Source organism: Carassius auratus, unplaced genomic scaffold, assembly GCF_003368295.1.
Source record: "Carassius auratus strain Wakin unplaced genomic scaffold, ASM336829v1 scaf_tig00032597, whole genome shotgun sequence".
In the NCBI taxonomy this organism is placed as follows: Eukaryota; Metazoa; Chordata; class Actinopteri; order Cypriniformes; family Cyprinidae; genus Carassius; species Carassius auratus.
This window is the reverse complement of record NW_020526012.1, coordinates 92,740-107,621: the sequence shown is the minus strand read 5'-3', so window position 1 is coordinate 107,621 and position 14,882 is coordinate 92,740. Positions and strand designations below refer to the sequence as shown.

Here is a 14,882-nt window from a genome sequence, read left to right as displayed (position 1 = left end):
TTTATTTATTATGATTTAACGAAATAGCCTTCGTTTCTCCTTTGCATAACGTGAACTTGGAATAGTGGAATTTGACCGCGCGCTCTCTCTCTCTCTCTCTATCTCTCTCTCCCTCTCTCCGTTGAACCACGTGACAATCGTGTGTTACTCTCATGTCCCTGTTTCGGTTGCTAGGGGAGAGAGACGGTCCATAGCAACGCTTTACGCAAACTCCACACTCCAGAGAAAGAGAGAGAGAGAGAAACGCGAGTCAGCAACTCAACGCACAACGTTGTAAAGATACAGACATCGAGTCGAGCGCTTCTGGAAACTTTAACTGACGTCTCAGAGGATTTTGTCCCGATTTAGGAGCACGCAAAGCGGAGTTACAGCTTGCTATCATCAGTTCGGTTCACATTGCCGCCGGCCAGGTCAAAGAGAGACCGGGATCCACAGACCGGGCAACCGGACAAGAGCTGTGTGTGTCGGCAGAGAGAGAGAGAGAGACGCTCAGCACCACGGTTCACACAAACAGACCGAAACGCTTAGTTTCTGACTGTAATGTGAGTCATTTAATGCTTTTAACAAACTATATACTTTAATATAATTTAAAAAATAACTAATTAGCTGTGCACGGTATGTAGAAATTAATATACGAACATTGGCATCTACTTTGACACTCATCTGTTAACTTTGAGTTTACATTACAGAGACAAAATTAAACTTTCTTCCTGTTACAGTTATACTTATTTTTACAACTACTACTACTACTATTATTACTACTACTATTACTATTATTACTATTACTATTATTATTATTATCTGTTCTATAGCATATAGTATTTTAATTAAAGCAATCCACACAAACACTCAGAATATGGCTCCTTGCTGGTATCACTGCCGTGTTTGCTGACGTTGGACCTCGTTGTACTCGGACTGAGGGGAAGCCGCCTATAGTTAGGGCATCATGTGTCGCTGTGCTGGCTCTGTCACTGCCGGGTCAATCCTACTGAGTGAAACTGACACGGGGAGGGGGGCCAGCCCCACAGACCGCCTCACCCTCTTACCCCGTCCTGAAACACTCTCTCACGACACACACAGACAAGCGCCGGGCTAGCCGGCCGAGGGTATGGGCAACTCATCCCAAAAAGAGGCCCAGGACGAAGGAGGAGAGGAAAAGGAGAAAAAGGTTAAAGAGAAGGGAGATGAAGGTGAGGAAGAGGAGGAAGCGGCTGAAAAAGAAGAAGAAGAAGAAGAAGAGGAGGTCCTGGAGGACGAGGAGCTGCCGCTTGGAGTAGACGATCTCTTGGCGAGTGGAGATCCGGTGTTGGATCTGAGCTACTACAAGTTCCGTCGCCTTCCTCGTCAAGTCCTAGATCTGGAGTACTTGGAGAAGCTCTACGTCTGTGGAAACCGTCTCCGCAACATTCCTAAGGGTATCACGCGGCTGCAGGGTTTGCGTACCCTGGCGCTCGACTTCAATAAACTTGATGACGTTCCTCTCTCGGTGTGCAAGTTGACTAATCTCACGTGTCTTTACCTGGGAAGCAACCGGCTGGTGAGCCTCCCACCGGAAGTGAGCAACCTGCAGAACTTACGTTGCCTCTGGGTGGAGAGCAACTACTTCCAGCGATTCCCCAAGCAGTTGTACGACCTTCCCAATTTGCGCTCACTGCAGATTGGGGACAACCGCCTGCGCACCCTTCCCTCGGACCTATGCCGCATGGAGTCCCTGAGAGGGCTCTGGCTGTACGGTAACCGCTTTCAGGAGTTTCCGCGAGTGCTCCTCAAGATGGAGCAGCTGGAGATTTTGGACATGGACCGCAATCGGATATCAGAGTTCCCAAACTTGCATCATCTACCGGCGCTGCGACTCTTCTCCTATGACCACAACCCTGTGAAGGAGCCACCGCGTGTAGGGGAGGAGGTGCTTATCGTCGGGGAGGGGGCTGAGGAGGTGTTGCAGGCTAGAGAGAGAAGGAGAGAGGCAAAAGAACGAGCGGAAAAAGAAGCAGAGGAGGCGGCGGCTGCGGCGGCGGCAGCAGCAAGTCCGGTCATTCACGGAATACTCAAGAAACTCCGGATGAACTCCGCCCTTAACTTGGCAGCTGCTAAGGGGAAGGAAATAAATGAGCCGGATCCATCAACAACCCCAACTGGGGATGAGAACGAACCACAAAATAATGATGAAGGGGCGGAGTCTGAGAGACAAGGTGTGGCGTTTGAGGAGGCGGAGCTTGGTTATGATGATGATGGTCTGGAATATGAAAGGGAGGAGCTAATCTACGAGGGGGAGGTGTATGAAGGCTACGAGGGGGCGGAGTTAGAGTATGAGAGAGCTGAAATGGACTATGAATATGAAGGGGAGGAGCAAGAACAACCTTGATACTTGCACCTGTTAGTCTAATTATTATATCTGAAGTGTGTAATTTCTGCAAACAGAATTGCAGATTGTTTAGCAACCAACAGTCATTAATTCATTTATGCAGATGCTACACACTTCTGCTTTAAGCATCTGAGGTGTTACTGCAAGGGTTGCAGGTTCAATCCCAAGGGTGAACTGGAGAGTAACAATGAGTTATTGGAGCCCAGAAAATGGTCCTTTAGTAACCCCATGATACTTTATGGGGTTATTAAAGCGACTTCAAGTCGCTCTAATAAAAAGCATCTGCTAACATTAACATTAAATTATGTCTGATTGGTTGGAAATTTGAATGAAAGGTCAAGTTTTTAAAAAGAAATGTTATACCCAAAAATGTTAAATCTGATATAATTTGCTCATTCTCATGTTGTTAAATACTGCGTGAAACACAAAATAAGATATTTTAATGAACGGTTTTTCCCTAACACAATGAAAGTCAATGGGATCCAGAACTACAATGGTCCCCATTGATTTTCATTGTAAAGACAAAATACATTGTAAAATAAATTTTCATTTACACTCTTTATAAAGGAATACAGGTTTGAAATTACTTTAGGGTGAGTTAATGATGCCACAAAAAAAAAAAAAAAACATGAAAATGAGTTACACAATTATAAAATACAGCTTAAGTTATAAAACAGCATCACTCAAAAACCCTATGAATATGCAAATAAGCAAAAGTTTTTCACAGAAGTATAAGTGAGTGTTGCTATTGTTAGAAGTTATTTATTGTTTGCCATCCATTACTGCAATCTTCAAACACAGGACTCACTTCAAAACTTACACGGTTTAATGATTTTAAGACTTGTCATTTGTAAAAAAAAAAAAAAAAAAAAAAAAATCAACTGTGAAGGCCTGTGAAACTGCGAAACTTTTTCATGCATCAAAACTACATTACAGTGTGCTGTGTATTTCTAATTAAGAGCAGGGCTCAGGCATTTTTGTTTGTGAGTTTGTGTAAGTGTGTCTGGAAATCTACCCTGACATGAGTGCACTGTTATAAGAAACTTGATGCTGCAATTGCAGCGATGTGTGTTGGTGAAACCAAATATTCTCTTATTAAATAACCAATGAGTTTGCCAAACGTTTCAATGATTCATGTCTTGTCGTACTCAGAGAAGATCTAATACCAGTGCTGACTACGACGATCTAATACGTGCTGACTAGGTAATATAGCAAGAAAAATGACATGTCCATGTTTTTTAGCCCATAACAAGACAGAAGTTTAGTATTTTTAAGTGATTTACTAAAACTGATTTACACAAATGAATAAAAATAAATAAATACCAGTCATATTCATAATGTCACCAGAAAAACTTTGAAAGTATTCAAAATATATTTCCAAATCCCAGCCCTGACCAGGAAAAATCGAAACTATAATCTAGAAACACTCATGTCTCTAAAAGGCCAATTAAGTTCTGAATTAAGTGAGTTTCCACCAAGAATCCTAGCTGTATGGCTGTGGAACAGCATTGACGTGATCTGAGACAGATGGGAAGAGCTAGCCAAGTTAGCACTGATAGAAGTAAACGTTCTCTCTCTTAAAGGGCTCGATGTGCGAAAGTCGAGTGGAGGCGTGCAGACAGAAGAGAAACATCAGGGAGTGAATGGGTGCAATCCATAAAAGGCCCGGGTACTTAGTCAGTGATGTTTTGGGAGAAAGACTGAGACAGAGCAGTGCTTAATGTGTAAATAATGAGGTCCAAGAACAAAGACTGTAATGGATCCAGCAGGTTTGTGGGTTGGGTGATGGTATAAAAATGAAAATAGTGTTTAACACCCAATTAACACTGCAGGCGAGCCATGTGACACAATGCAAAGCGAATTAGTGAAATGCAAGAAGTGTAGATGACTTTATTGATTATTTGTTATAAAATATTTTCACTGAATAATGATTTTGCTAAGTTCATCACATAAAGCCGTTGTACAGTATGGCTTCAGAATTGCAATGTAAGAATCATATGGACCACTTTTCTGATAATTAAGGATTATCTTAAAAATTCACCTACTGTGTTCTACGGAAGAAAGTCATATTATTTCTCAAACTCTTTGTTCCCAAATGCAAAAGTTCAAGAAAGAAATAATTGTTTTCAATTACAGAGGACATCTGGAGAATCCACTTCCCTCTAATTTGCATGCTCCTCAATTGTTCATTCTTTCCCTCCAATATCAGTCTTATATTTACCTATTTTTCTATTCCAGTCACATCTGCCAACTCTCTCATTCTACTCAAGAAGTGTTTTCATTGCCCTTTCCTCCTCCTTTCCCTTTTCTTCCTTCATCCATCATTGTGCTGTTTAAACTCTCTCTCTCCATCTCCTGTCACTTCTCATCTCTCCCCGAAAGAGTCAACACCCATCTGTTAAAATATTTATGTAACGCTATGAGTCTGTCATTACTGCTGCAAAGAATCTGAAACAAGTGTTTTGGCTCAACCTTTGACAGAAAGTCGAGAAATCATCCCAGATCTCCATGCCAGAATCAACATGACCCATCACGCATACACAAATGTGCACAGATCAGGTGTCGAAAAAAGCAATTTTTCAATTTGCAAATAGATTTGTCATTTACATCGGCAAACAGTCAAATACTTACAGTATGTTACTGAGGCATCTCAGATGAAGTGCATACTCTGAGAAAGGGAAAAGAACTTGCAGTTGGCAGATGAGAATAAAGGAATGCTTTGCATAGTGAAACTTGGCTGTTTCAAAGACACCTGAGCCATGCACATTTGCTTTTGGTGGGATGGGTTGTGTTGACACTGGCAGGTAGAGCTGTGATTTCTTTCAGCTGTGGAAGACATCAAAAACAGTGGTTGATGGTTGCTATTTTGAGGTAAACAGACTCTTGCCTTTCATAAAAACGTACTCTTTGTTGTGTTTACTAAAACAGAAATCACCATTACAATTGCTTCAAGAAGACATTCAATCTGACACATTGAAACATGTATTAAAGGGGACAGTTCACCCAAAAATGAAAGCACCAGGCACATGCATTGTTTAGGAGCAGAGGGACTCTCGCTAATGGCGGAAGACATGATTTGGCGGAAAATCATTTCTGTATTGTTATTTTTCTTTTTTTTGCACACAAAAAATATTCTTGTAGCTTCTTAAAATTGTGGTTGAACCAATGATGCCCCATAGACTATTTTTTAAGTTTCTGGGCATGGGAACATTTTAGTTGTGTTTCTGTCTATGCAGGGTCACAGAGCTCTCGGATTTCATCAAAAATATCTGAATTTGTGTTCAAAAGATGAACGAAGGACTTACGGGTTTGGAACAGCATTATGGGTTAGTAATTAACCACTGAATATTCACATTTGGGTGAATTAAACTTTGGTGCAGAACTCGCCCCCATACATTTGTGTTATTACATGACATAATGAATAACACTTCAAATTTGCCTGACAGTCAATAAAACAATAAAAAACATAAAAAACAGCACAGATTATGCCTAAAAACTCTTTTATCTCAATTTGACTGCTCATTATATGCCATCTCTGAAGGAATAAGTCCCTCTAAGATATTTTGGCATAGCCGTTAGCGCTGGATCCTCAGGCAGCAAGTATCGAGTATCTGCGGAGTGGCTGAGTGCTCTGACACAGTCCAGGCCTGAAGGGGAGAACATAGTCTCTGTGCTTAATCATTTAGCGGCTTACTGCTAGTTTATGTTAACGCCATTCTCCCAAGGTCAGCTGCATAGCAAGCCGTGAATGAACACTGGATCGCCTCTGCGGCGCTTGAAGCTTCATAGCCTTGTAACAGGCACTCACAGTAATTTCTCTGTCACTGCCAGATCCCAGCAGAAGTCATCTGGTGTTAGAAATGTAATCCGAGCCATTGCGACAGGAGGGGCCATCATTGTCCAGTGCATATGATTTTGCTCACAAGTAGAGCATGTTTGCATGTTGAATATTACAGTTGGTTGGTTTTACGCTGTAAGCCATTAAAAGTGTAATTGCAAGGCTAGAAAACTGCAATGTGAGAATTCGATTTTCAAATTTACTTAAAGGGTTACTCTGCCCCCAAATGAAAATTTTGTCATTAATCACTTACCCCCATGTCGTTCCAAACCTGTAAAAGCTTTATTCGTCTTCAGAACACAATTTATGATATTAAGGATGAAAACCGGGAAGCTTGTGACTGTCCCATTGACTGCCAAGTAAATTGCACTGTCAAGGTCCAGAAAAGTATGAAAGACATCCGCCATCAGTGGTTCAACTGTAATGTTATGAAGTGACGAGAATACTTTTTGTACATGAAGAAAACTAAACTTTATTCAACAATTTGTCTCCTCGGTGTCTCTCTGCATCACCGTAGCGCCATTTTGGAGAACATCCACTGAACGCAAACTGCGTATGCACTTCTGTTTCAGCCGTACCACAAGGATACGTTTTCTACATGTTTTTATGCTTTTATTTGAATGAAAACAGCGCGTCCGTGCAGCGCAGCAGACAGAAGAGCGTACGCTGCTTGCGTTCAGTGGATATTCTCCAAAATGGTTCTGTGGTGATGCGGAGAGACACAGAGAAGATCAATTGTTGAATAAAGTTTGTTTTCTTCATGTACAAAAAGTATTCTTGTCGCTTCATAAAACTCAGATTGAACCACTGATGGCAGATTGACTATTCTGATGATGTCTTTCATACTTTTCATACCTTTAGAGTGTATTTTACATGGCAGTTAATGGGACAGTCACAAGCCTCCCGGTTTTCATCCAAAATATCTCAGGTAGTATGTCGGAATTCACAGTATTCATAAAATAGTAAGTGAAAATTCTCCATTGAGATTCTGACTACAAACATTCATACTGCAAACATTCCTACCATAGAGAACATACTATTTAACAAATTGAGAAGCATTTTTTCAACTAAACGTATTAGCTACAGTATTCGATATCAAACACAGTGCCAGGGTGTTGCTATGTGGTTGCTGGTGCATTGCTAGGGAGTTCTAAATGGTTGATAATTGGCTCTCTTGTGTAAATATGAGATTTATTTTACTTTATACCATGCAAATTTAAGGTGTCCTTTATGTCCATATTTTGCAAATGATGAATCAAACATCAAATATTTAGTGTTTTTTGCTTCAAATCATGTATGAACAATAATAAAATTAATGCTTGATTGGTAATGCTCAAACTGCTCAATTTACTGCAAAATAACAAGACCTCTGCACTTATAGACAAGCATTTGCGTCACTTTTTCAGTGTTAAGCATGAAGTAAAAAGACCAGTGTTCCTTTATTCAATCAGTCCCTATTCTCCCTTTCTTGCAAGGATTATTAAGGATAATGAATGATCTGCCTGTGTGGGAGAGTGAGCATTGGCCCTGAGATGAGAGAGAGAAGCTTACACACACACACACACACACACACACACACACCAACTTAAGCAGGCACCATAACTGTGACCATATGCCAGCCAGCTGAGCTTTCATTTGGTGCCACTCCTTTCTCGGCATGGCTAGGAATTTGTGTACATAATTTGTGCATATCTGTGTGTATTGGTGTATGCATTGCAATCTGTGTAAGAGCGTGAATTTTTCTTCAACACAATCTGCTGAACACAGTTAAGCAACACTTCCTGGTCTTGCATTCAGTCTTACATCAATAATTATGTTGCTCAATAGTTTTTACACAACTTGCTCAAAATGATTGATGTTAATTATTCTCCGCTTAATGCATTAAAGTTGAATAGTGTCAAGGGTCTGTTAAAATAGCTAACCCTAAGTATGATGCACAGACAACACCTCTAAATTAAAGCAATATAATTTTGTCTGAAAATGTCAAGTAGAAACGATCAAGCAGAGTTTGCCAGTATTATGTTGAAATGAATATTTCAGGTTTATTGTGAAGCTAGGACATTAAATCCACTAAGATTAAACCTGTGTGAAAGAGAGAAACAAACAGAGGATGTTATTAACAAGCGTTCAGGTGTACATGAATTCAAGCACATGAGGTGTGTATGTGTGTACCTATCTGTGTCTCGTCCACTGTATCCGCTTTCTCTGTGTCTCTGTATGCCTCCTCTCAGCCATTCTGATCTCTGCGGCATCACTGATGATTTATCACAAAACCTGCAACAATGATAAGGACGAAAACCATGCAGGTTTTTCTTAATAACTCTTTTTAACCAATCAGGATACACTCATACCCCCAGCAACCAATCAGAACACACTGAACCTCCAGGTTTAAAACCATGTAATGCAGTAGATGCCCATGTCTACAAGGCACAGACAGTCAGTTCAAATGAATGAGCAATCAGTTTTGTCAGTCAAACACCAGGAACAGACACAGAGATAGACAGACGTGACTCACTTGCTTTGGTAGTGTGTGAGGAAGTGTTGCTGGTCGGCTGGTGTATGTGAGAGGCTCGTGATGTTGGGGGCGTTCAGGACGAATCCTGATGAGCCCTGTAGAATACAGAACAGCCAGTACACTACACTATTCCAAAAATCCATCTTAAAGCAGCAGCGGCACACCAAAATATATCAGACTTCCAGTCGTCTTTTGAGTGGATGACTGTTCAAAGTGTGTTTGAGGCGAGCCGTGTCATCTCTGAGTGCTTTTGTGACATTAAATCGGAACTGGCACAGAACAGACTGTCTTCTAAATGGCTTTTCTAGGAAGAAGAGCACATTTAGCTCATTTTTTACTTGTAGGAGAAATTAATTGACAGTTTCATTTACAGATTTAGCTCACACTCTTGTAATTACAAACCTACACTATTAGAATAAAAAGTACAAAAGCTGTCACTGGGACAGTACACTTACAAAAGGTACTAATATGTACCATGTAGGTACTAATGTGTAAAGGATAATTAAACCAAAAATTTTAATTTCCCCATAATTTACTCACAAATTAACATATTTTGAAGAATGTTGGTAAACAAACAGTTGCCATTGATTTCCATTGTATTTTCTCCCATACCATGGAAATCAATGGGGATCAGCAACTGTTTGGATACTAACATTATTCAGTTTTTTTTTAGCTGAAGAAAGAAACTCATAAATGTTTGGAACAGCTTGAGGGTGAATAAATGATGACAGAATTTAAATTTTTGGGTGAACTATATATCCCATACAGCATAATATTATTTTAAATATATATATTAAAAAATACAAAATATTTATTTTCTAAAATACTTTTCATAATGTATGTAAAATATTTTCTATCAATATATTGAGATTTCCTTTTGTATATTTTTGAAAATAAATGTAAAATGTATAAATATATATATTTTTTTAATTGAAAAAAAATATCTGGACCTCTATATATTTCAGTCCAAGAAAATGCATTCACATGTAATATTTGAAGAAAAATTTAATATGTTGTCTATAACACATGTGAACACAAGGACTATATATATATATATATATATATATATATATATATATAAACACACACACTCACACACATACATATATATACTAATATATAAAGAAATAAATAGATAAGATATTTGAATAGATAAGAATCGAAAAAGCCATGGAGAAGAAGTAAATTGACAAAGTCATATGGATTTGAAACAATGGTGAATAAATGAAAATGGAATTGATGTTTTTGGGCGAACTATCTTTGAATGGTCTAATCTAATCTTCCATATATGTAAAATGTATATTGGATGTTTATTTAAATCTATTTGAACAGTCATAGCCAAACAAAAAAGTGCAGATTTCACCATTACACAAATCTAGAGGACAAAATATATTTGTTTTATTTACCATTGGCCCAATGGACCATCTAGCTTCAGCAGTTCTAGTCTTCTGTCCACTGTCTTTACCAACACCACCCTGCACAGAGGCCTGTGGGCAGAGCATCCAATGAACCCTGATCCTTGATCGGAGAAGCTGTTGTAGTCTTAACTGCAGAGTTTATCTAGTGAGAGAGATACTCACTGAACTGGTCAGAGGCCTCTGGGTTTCTCTTGTAAATCCAGTTTCCCGAAGTGCACGAGAGGCAAGTTTTGGTAGTGCTTCACTGCCCTAATACACACACACACACACACACACACACACACATTAAATAGCCCACAAACCTCATCCAGCTAACGCACATCTAAAAAAATTGTCAAGATGTTGATGGACAGAATAATAGCAGAGAACAAGAGAAACAGAGAGACCACCTGAAGGAAACATCCGGGAAGGAAGTCAGTCTTCATCACACTTTCCTGTGTCCTGCGAGCGTCATCCTGACAACCATCATTACCCAATCAGAGCAGAGAGTCAGCATAACATTGGAAAAAGGATTTCATTATGTGATTCTCATCATGACTACAGCATGGATCAGTGCAGTTTAAAAAAACATCTTGACAATGACTTTGCCAGCGGATTAAAATGAGTTTACACACACATACACACCATGCTAATATTTTGGGGGAGGAAGGTATTTGGCTGTAGACTGGCTTCCTTAGTGTATCCACTATCTTCTATGGGTCCAACTAAAACACAAACGCACCGATCTGAAACACCTAGAGAATGCAACATCAATCCACAAAGAAGCATTATTTTTAAACCACACCACTTACCCAAAACTCTGAGGCGGTGAGGAATGTAAGTGGCTTTATATTCAGTCTGACAGGACGCTGCTCTCTAAGACACAGAGAGAGAGAAAGTTAAAGCACAATGAGGCCAGGGTGAAGTGACATGGCACAGTGCCCTTGAAACCTGCTGCATTTCTATGTGTGTGTCTTTGGCTCTCACAGGTCTTGGCTGAGCTTGGAGCTGCAAATATCCGCTCTCTCTGTGTCTGGAGCCTGTGCAGGCCAAAGGCTCCGTCCCGTCGGGCAGAACCAGACGCTGGTAATGACGCTTCGTTTGAGACTCAAAACTGTCCAACAATGAGAGACTACGAGAAAAGGGAAAGTATATGCATCTACAATGATTTAGTGAGGTGCAAAAAGGCTTTGGAGTGTAAAATGTGTGTGATCTCGAACACACACACAATCTGGGTCTCACCCAAACTGTGGATTATCATAGCGATCCAGGCTGGAGCTGTAGTACAGAACAGGACGGTGGTTGGCAGAGTAACCCGTCCCAAAATGATGACCGAGACATGACTGGAATAACTCCTTACCTGGATAAAGGAGGACACAACTCATGAAAAATTCAACATCCTATATTCCACAACAATACACAAATAAATCTCTACAGGATTTCTAAAGGTGAAATCAGGATGCACCAATACAGATATATTAGGCAATAATTATTTTTGCTGACCGAAATGATAATTTATATTATAAATAAATAAATAAATATATAAATATATATATATATATATATATATATATATAAACCCGTATTTATTGTTTTCTGTTGAATACAAAAGTAGACGTTTTGAAGAATCGTACAGTGCTCTTTTCCATTCAGTGGTTCATAGTGACAAGTTGTGGAGAACAAATAAATTATACATAATAAAACAAAAGACAAAAGTTGGGAAAATAATAAAGAAAATAAATATTCTTGCATTGGTCTAGAGGTTTGAATGTTTCCAGTAAAATAAGCAATCAAAACATTATGATGTGTGGTAGATAAAATGGATGGCTGTTTATGTTTTCAAATTGGGGCATAGAAAAAGGCTGTTGTTTTAACGCTGATGGCCTGATATTCTCTGGTTTCAGTATCAGTCTGCTCATGCCAATGTCCATAATCCTACAAGAACAAAACAAAACAAAAAAGTACAGTTTGATGATTCTATACTCACTGTAAGATTGTCTGTAGGAGGTGCAATACTGGTCTAGGCCGATGTTAGCCGGACGCCCCCCTGGTCTGCCCATTCCCACCAAAGGTTTGACTGCTCCCAAGGGTCCAACCATTTGTGACTGTGACTACCTATAACAAAATACAGAACCGTGACAACTGTACACACACACACACACACACACACACGATGACAAATGTATGGTTGATCATGTGATATTTTATTTCAAGTACCATGCACAATAGAAGAATTACACTTTGATATAAACAAACATTTTCCAATACTGTCTCTGACTGGGGTCACATTAACACTAAGCCTCGTTACTGCGCATAAAACATTCATAATGTCGTTCTAGAGATTTCATCGCCATTCATTTACTTGTTATTTACTTGTTGTCATTTAAAAGTGCACTTGATGGACTTGAAACAACAGTGAAACAACAAAATATTGTATGATTTAAATAACTTAATAACACATAATAAGTTTTTAGCCATGAACGGTTCGTCTGTTACCTGCGCGCTCCTCCGCGTAACAAACAACATACCTGTGCGCGCAGTGAGTTGCTCTTTTATCCTCGCGATCGTTACCAGGTAACCGTTACCAGGACAATGGCAGCGCGAGCTAGTCACGTGACAGGCGTGTGACACGACGCGGGAAGGTGAGGTAACGGCTTTACAGTACATCACACTGCTGTTCAACAACAGGACGTTTAAATACATTTCTCGGAAAAAACTTCATCTGGTGGAATTAAAGGTATGAGACATTACAAAGTAGAAAGGGAGATTTTTCTTTTTTAGTAGTCTACGAATCGAAAACGAAAATAACCTCAGACAACGACTGATGACATACAGACTACCCTTACCAAAAAATTAACAAATGTTTTACTACAAATAAAACAAAAAACATTATTATTAAACTACTGTATGGTCACCACGAATTAACCATGGTTTTGCAACACTAACGTTACCCATACTTAAACCATGGGATTTGTAGTAAACCTTTGGCTATACAAATGGTAACGTTAGTCAAAAAAAAACAAACAATGATTTTAATATACATACATATATATATATATATATATATATATATATATATATATATATATATATATATATATATATATATACACACACACACACATACACACAATTTTATATATATATAAAAAAACATTGTTAGGCTATAGTTAGTGTAGCAAAACCATGGTTAATTTGTGGTTATCACAAATGCATTTTTAAATGTATATGTAAAATAAGTTATGGATAGGAGCCTAGTTCACAAATTAATATTAAAAATATTAATAAGAATGATGATTATGATTTGAAATGGATTTCAAACAAGACTTATTTTCTGCGCTGGACAAAACTCATCACTGCTTGAATCATTTTCATTCCTCTTGAGAATTTACCTGAGATTGGGAACGTCATCAGATATTATCCAGCGTCAGTTTGACGTCACTTTAACAGATGTCGAGTCTTTTTTTGAACAGTTCAGTCACACAGCTCTTGGAGATTGTGGATGTGTGTGTGCACTGTGCACCGGGTGGCGCTGTTGTGCTATTCAAATGAAGCACTGGACGGGTGCCAGGAGTCTTGTCACTTCGAGCCCTTTGTTTCACATCATCATCATCTTGCTCAATCTCCCATGATGCACATATATGAAATATTTACAGTGTTGGGAGTGCGCTTATATATTATTATCAGATCCCAGATGTGCTTAACAACTCTATACAGTCTGTGTGGCCTTGTCCATGTCACAGCTGAAGTAATTTGCATAATCACCATGGCCTCCGCTGTGAGTACAGCTATAGCACGTCACCCATTAACATTACTCTTCGCTCTGGAAAGATAAAGTCAAATCCATCATTACAGCGGCTATCAGCACGTCCCCGCTGTCTACCTGTCTCCCACATTAATTCTGGTTCACCTTCACTGACAGGGCGTCGTCGCTCCTATCTACCAGAGAGCGAATGCGAAATATTGCTTCTGCAGGGTGGCCTGTCGCTCTCATGGGAGCCGGGCGAGGGCGTTTATTGAGCGGTGCATGTAGGCATGACTGCCCTTGCGAATAATGGCAACGTTGGGTTTGCTCAAGCGGCGCGGTGATGTGTCCATGACCAAAAACTATCTCCCTTTTCTGCAGTCATCTCTTCAAATGGATTAATCTTTGTGGCATGCAACAGGATACGGAACGGTGCACTACACTGGAGTTTGGTGCTGGCTTTTATCAGTGCAGGTAAGGTTCAGGTAAGTTATAGAGGTTTTTTTTTTAGAGTGTCTAGGTAAGTGTTCACCAGCTGGAGGTGCCCTATGGGTTTAATCCACTGTACTCCAAGAAATGTCTGGGTGGATGGACAAACTTGTGCACCCTTAGGGTGACGACCAGCCTAACCACCTCAAAAACAGCTTTGAAAGACATTTCTGGTTGTTTGTCTGGGTTAAATGTGGCTTCCCCTGCAAGGTGAGAATTAGGTGCTTAGATTTTCATGACGCCATGAAGAACATTTTTTTGACATGAAAGGTTTTCCCAACTCATTTTAGGTCAGTAATATGACATGATATTAAAGTAAAACATGATATTCAACATTGGCATTCCATACCTGAGTTGCAAGTTTGCTAAAATTGTTCCTAAATAACAGGTTGGCCATTGGTTAACATTAATTAGTGGGCTTTGTGGCCTAACTGACATCAACCGAAAATGTAAATCTTTTATTAAAGATTACAAAGTGCACAACAAGACCAGTATTAGGAAAGCAAATGGGGTACATTTTGATTTCATGTTGA

At 39.5% G+C, this 14,882-nt stretch overlaps 2 protein-coding genes across 6 annotated transcripts; one reads left to right on the top strand and one right to left on the bottom strand.

Annotated features, from left to right (window-relative positions):
- Positions 1–1,017: 1,017 nt before the first annotated feature.
- Positions 1,018–2,817, top strand: LOC113080946 (leucine-rich repeat-containing protein 10B-like). The gene has a single exon (XM_026253011.1). The coding sequence runs from the start codon at positions 1,109–1,111 to the stop codon at positions 2,363–2,365; it is 1,257 nt and encodes a 418-aa protein (XP_026108796.1). The 5' UTR covers positions 1,018–1,108; the 3' UTR covers positions 2,366–2,817.
- Positions 2,818–8,205: 5,388 nt separating this feature from the next.
- saxo4 (stabilizer of axonemal microtubules 4) lies at positions 8,206–12,678 on the bottom strand. 5 transcript variants are annotated; one of them, XM_026253007.1, is made up of 12 exons: positions 12,612–12,678; positions 12,103–12,257; positions 11,358–11,475; positions 11,103–11,247; positions 10,928–10,991; positions 10,761–10,840; positions 10,526–10,591; positions 10,299–10,385; positions 10,125–10,205; positions 8,719–8,813; positions 8,376–8,477; positions 8,206–8,285 (listed from the first exon to the last, which is right to left on the bottom strand). In XM_026253007.1, exons 2-12 carry the CDS (start codon positions 12,212–12,214, stop codon positions 8,246–8,248), a joined length of 990 nt encoding a protein of 329 aa, XP_026108792.1. In that variant the 5' UTR covers positions 12,215–12,257; positions 12,612–12,678; the 3' UTR covers positions 8,206–8,245. The 5 variants fall into 5 exon arrangements, with proteins under 5 accessions (XP_026108792.1, XP_026108791.1, XP_026108793.1 ...); XM_026253006.1 differs by having other exon boundaries at positions 12,103–12,230; XM_026253008.1 differs by having other exon boundaries at positions 12,644–12,678.
- Positions 12,679–14,882: the final 2,204 nt, after the last annotated feature.

Bases quoted from the DNA above. Each gene is read 5' to 3' on its own strand.
- LOC113080946 (XM_026253011.1), top strand. From the start codon at position 1,109: ATGGGCAACTCATCCCAAAAAGAGGCCCAGGACGAAGGAGGAGAGGAA.
- saxo4 (XM_026253007.1), bottom strand. From the start codon at position 12,214: ATGGTTGGACCCTTGGGAGCAGTCAAACCTTTGGTGGGAATGGGCAGA. The intron at 8,814-10,124 runs GTAAATAAAACA...TGTATTCTACAG, and splicing joins GATGGTCCATTGGGCCAATG to GGCTCATCAGGATTCGTCCT. The intron at 8,286-8,375 runs GTACACACATAC...TCTTTCACACAG, and splicing joins AGTGGACGAGACACAGATAG to GTTTAATCTTAGTGGATTTA.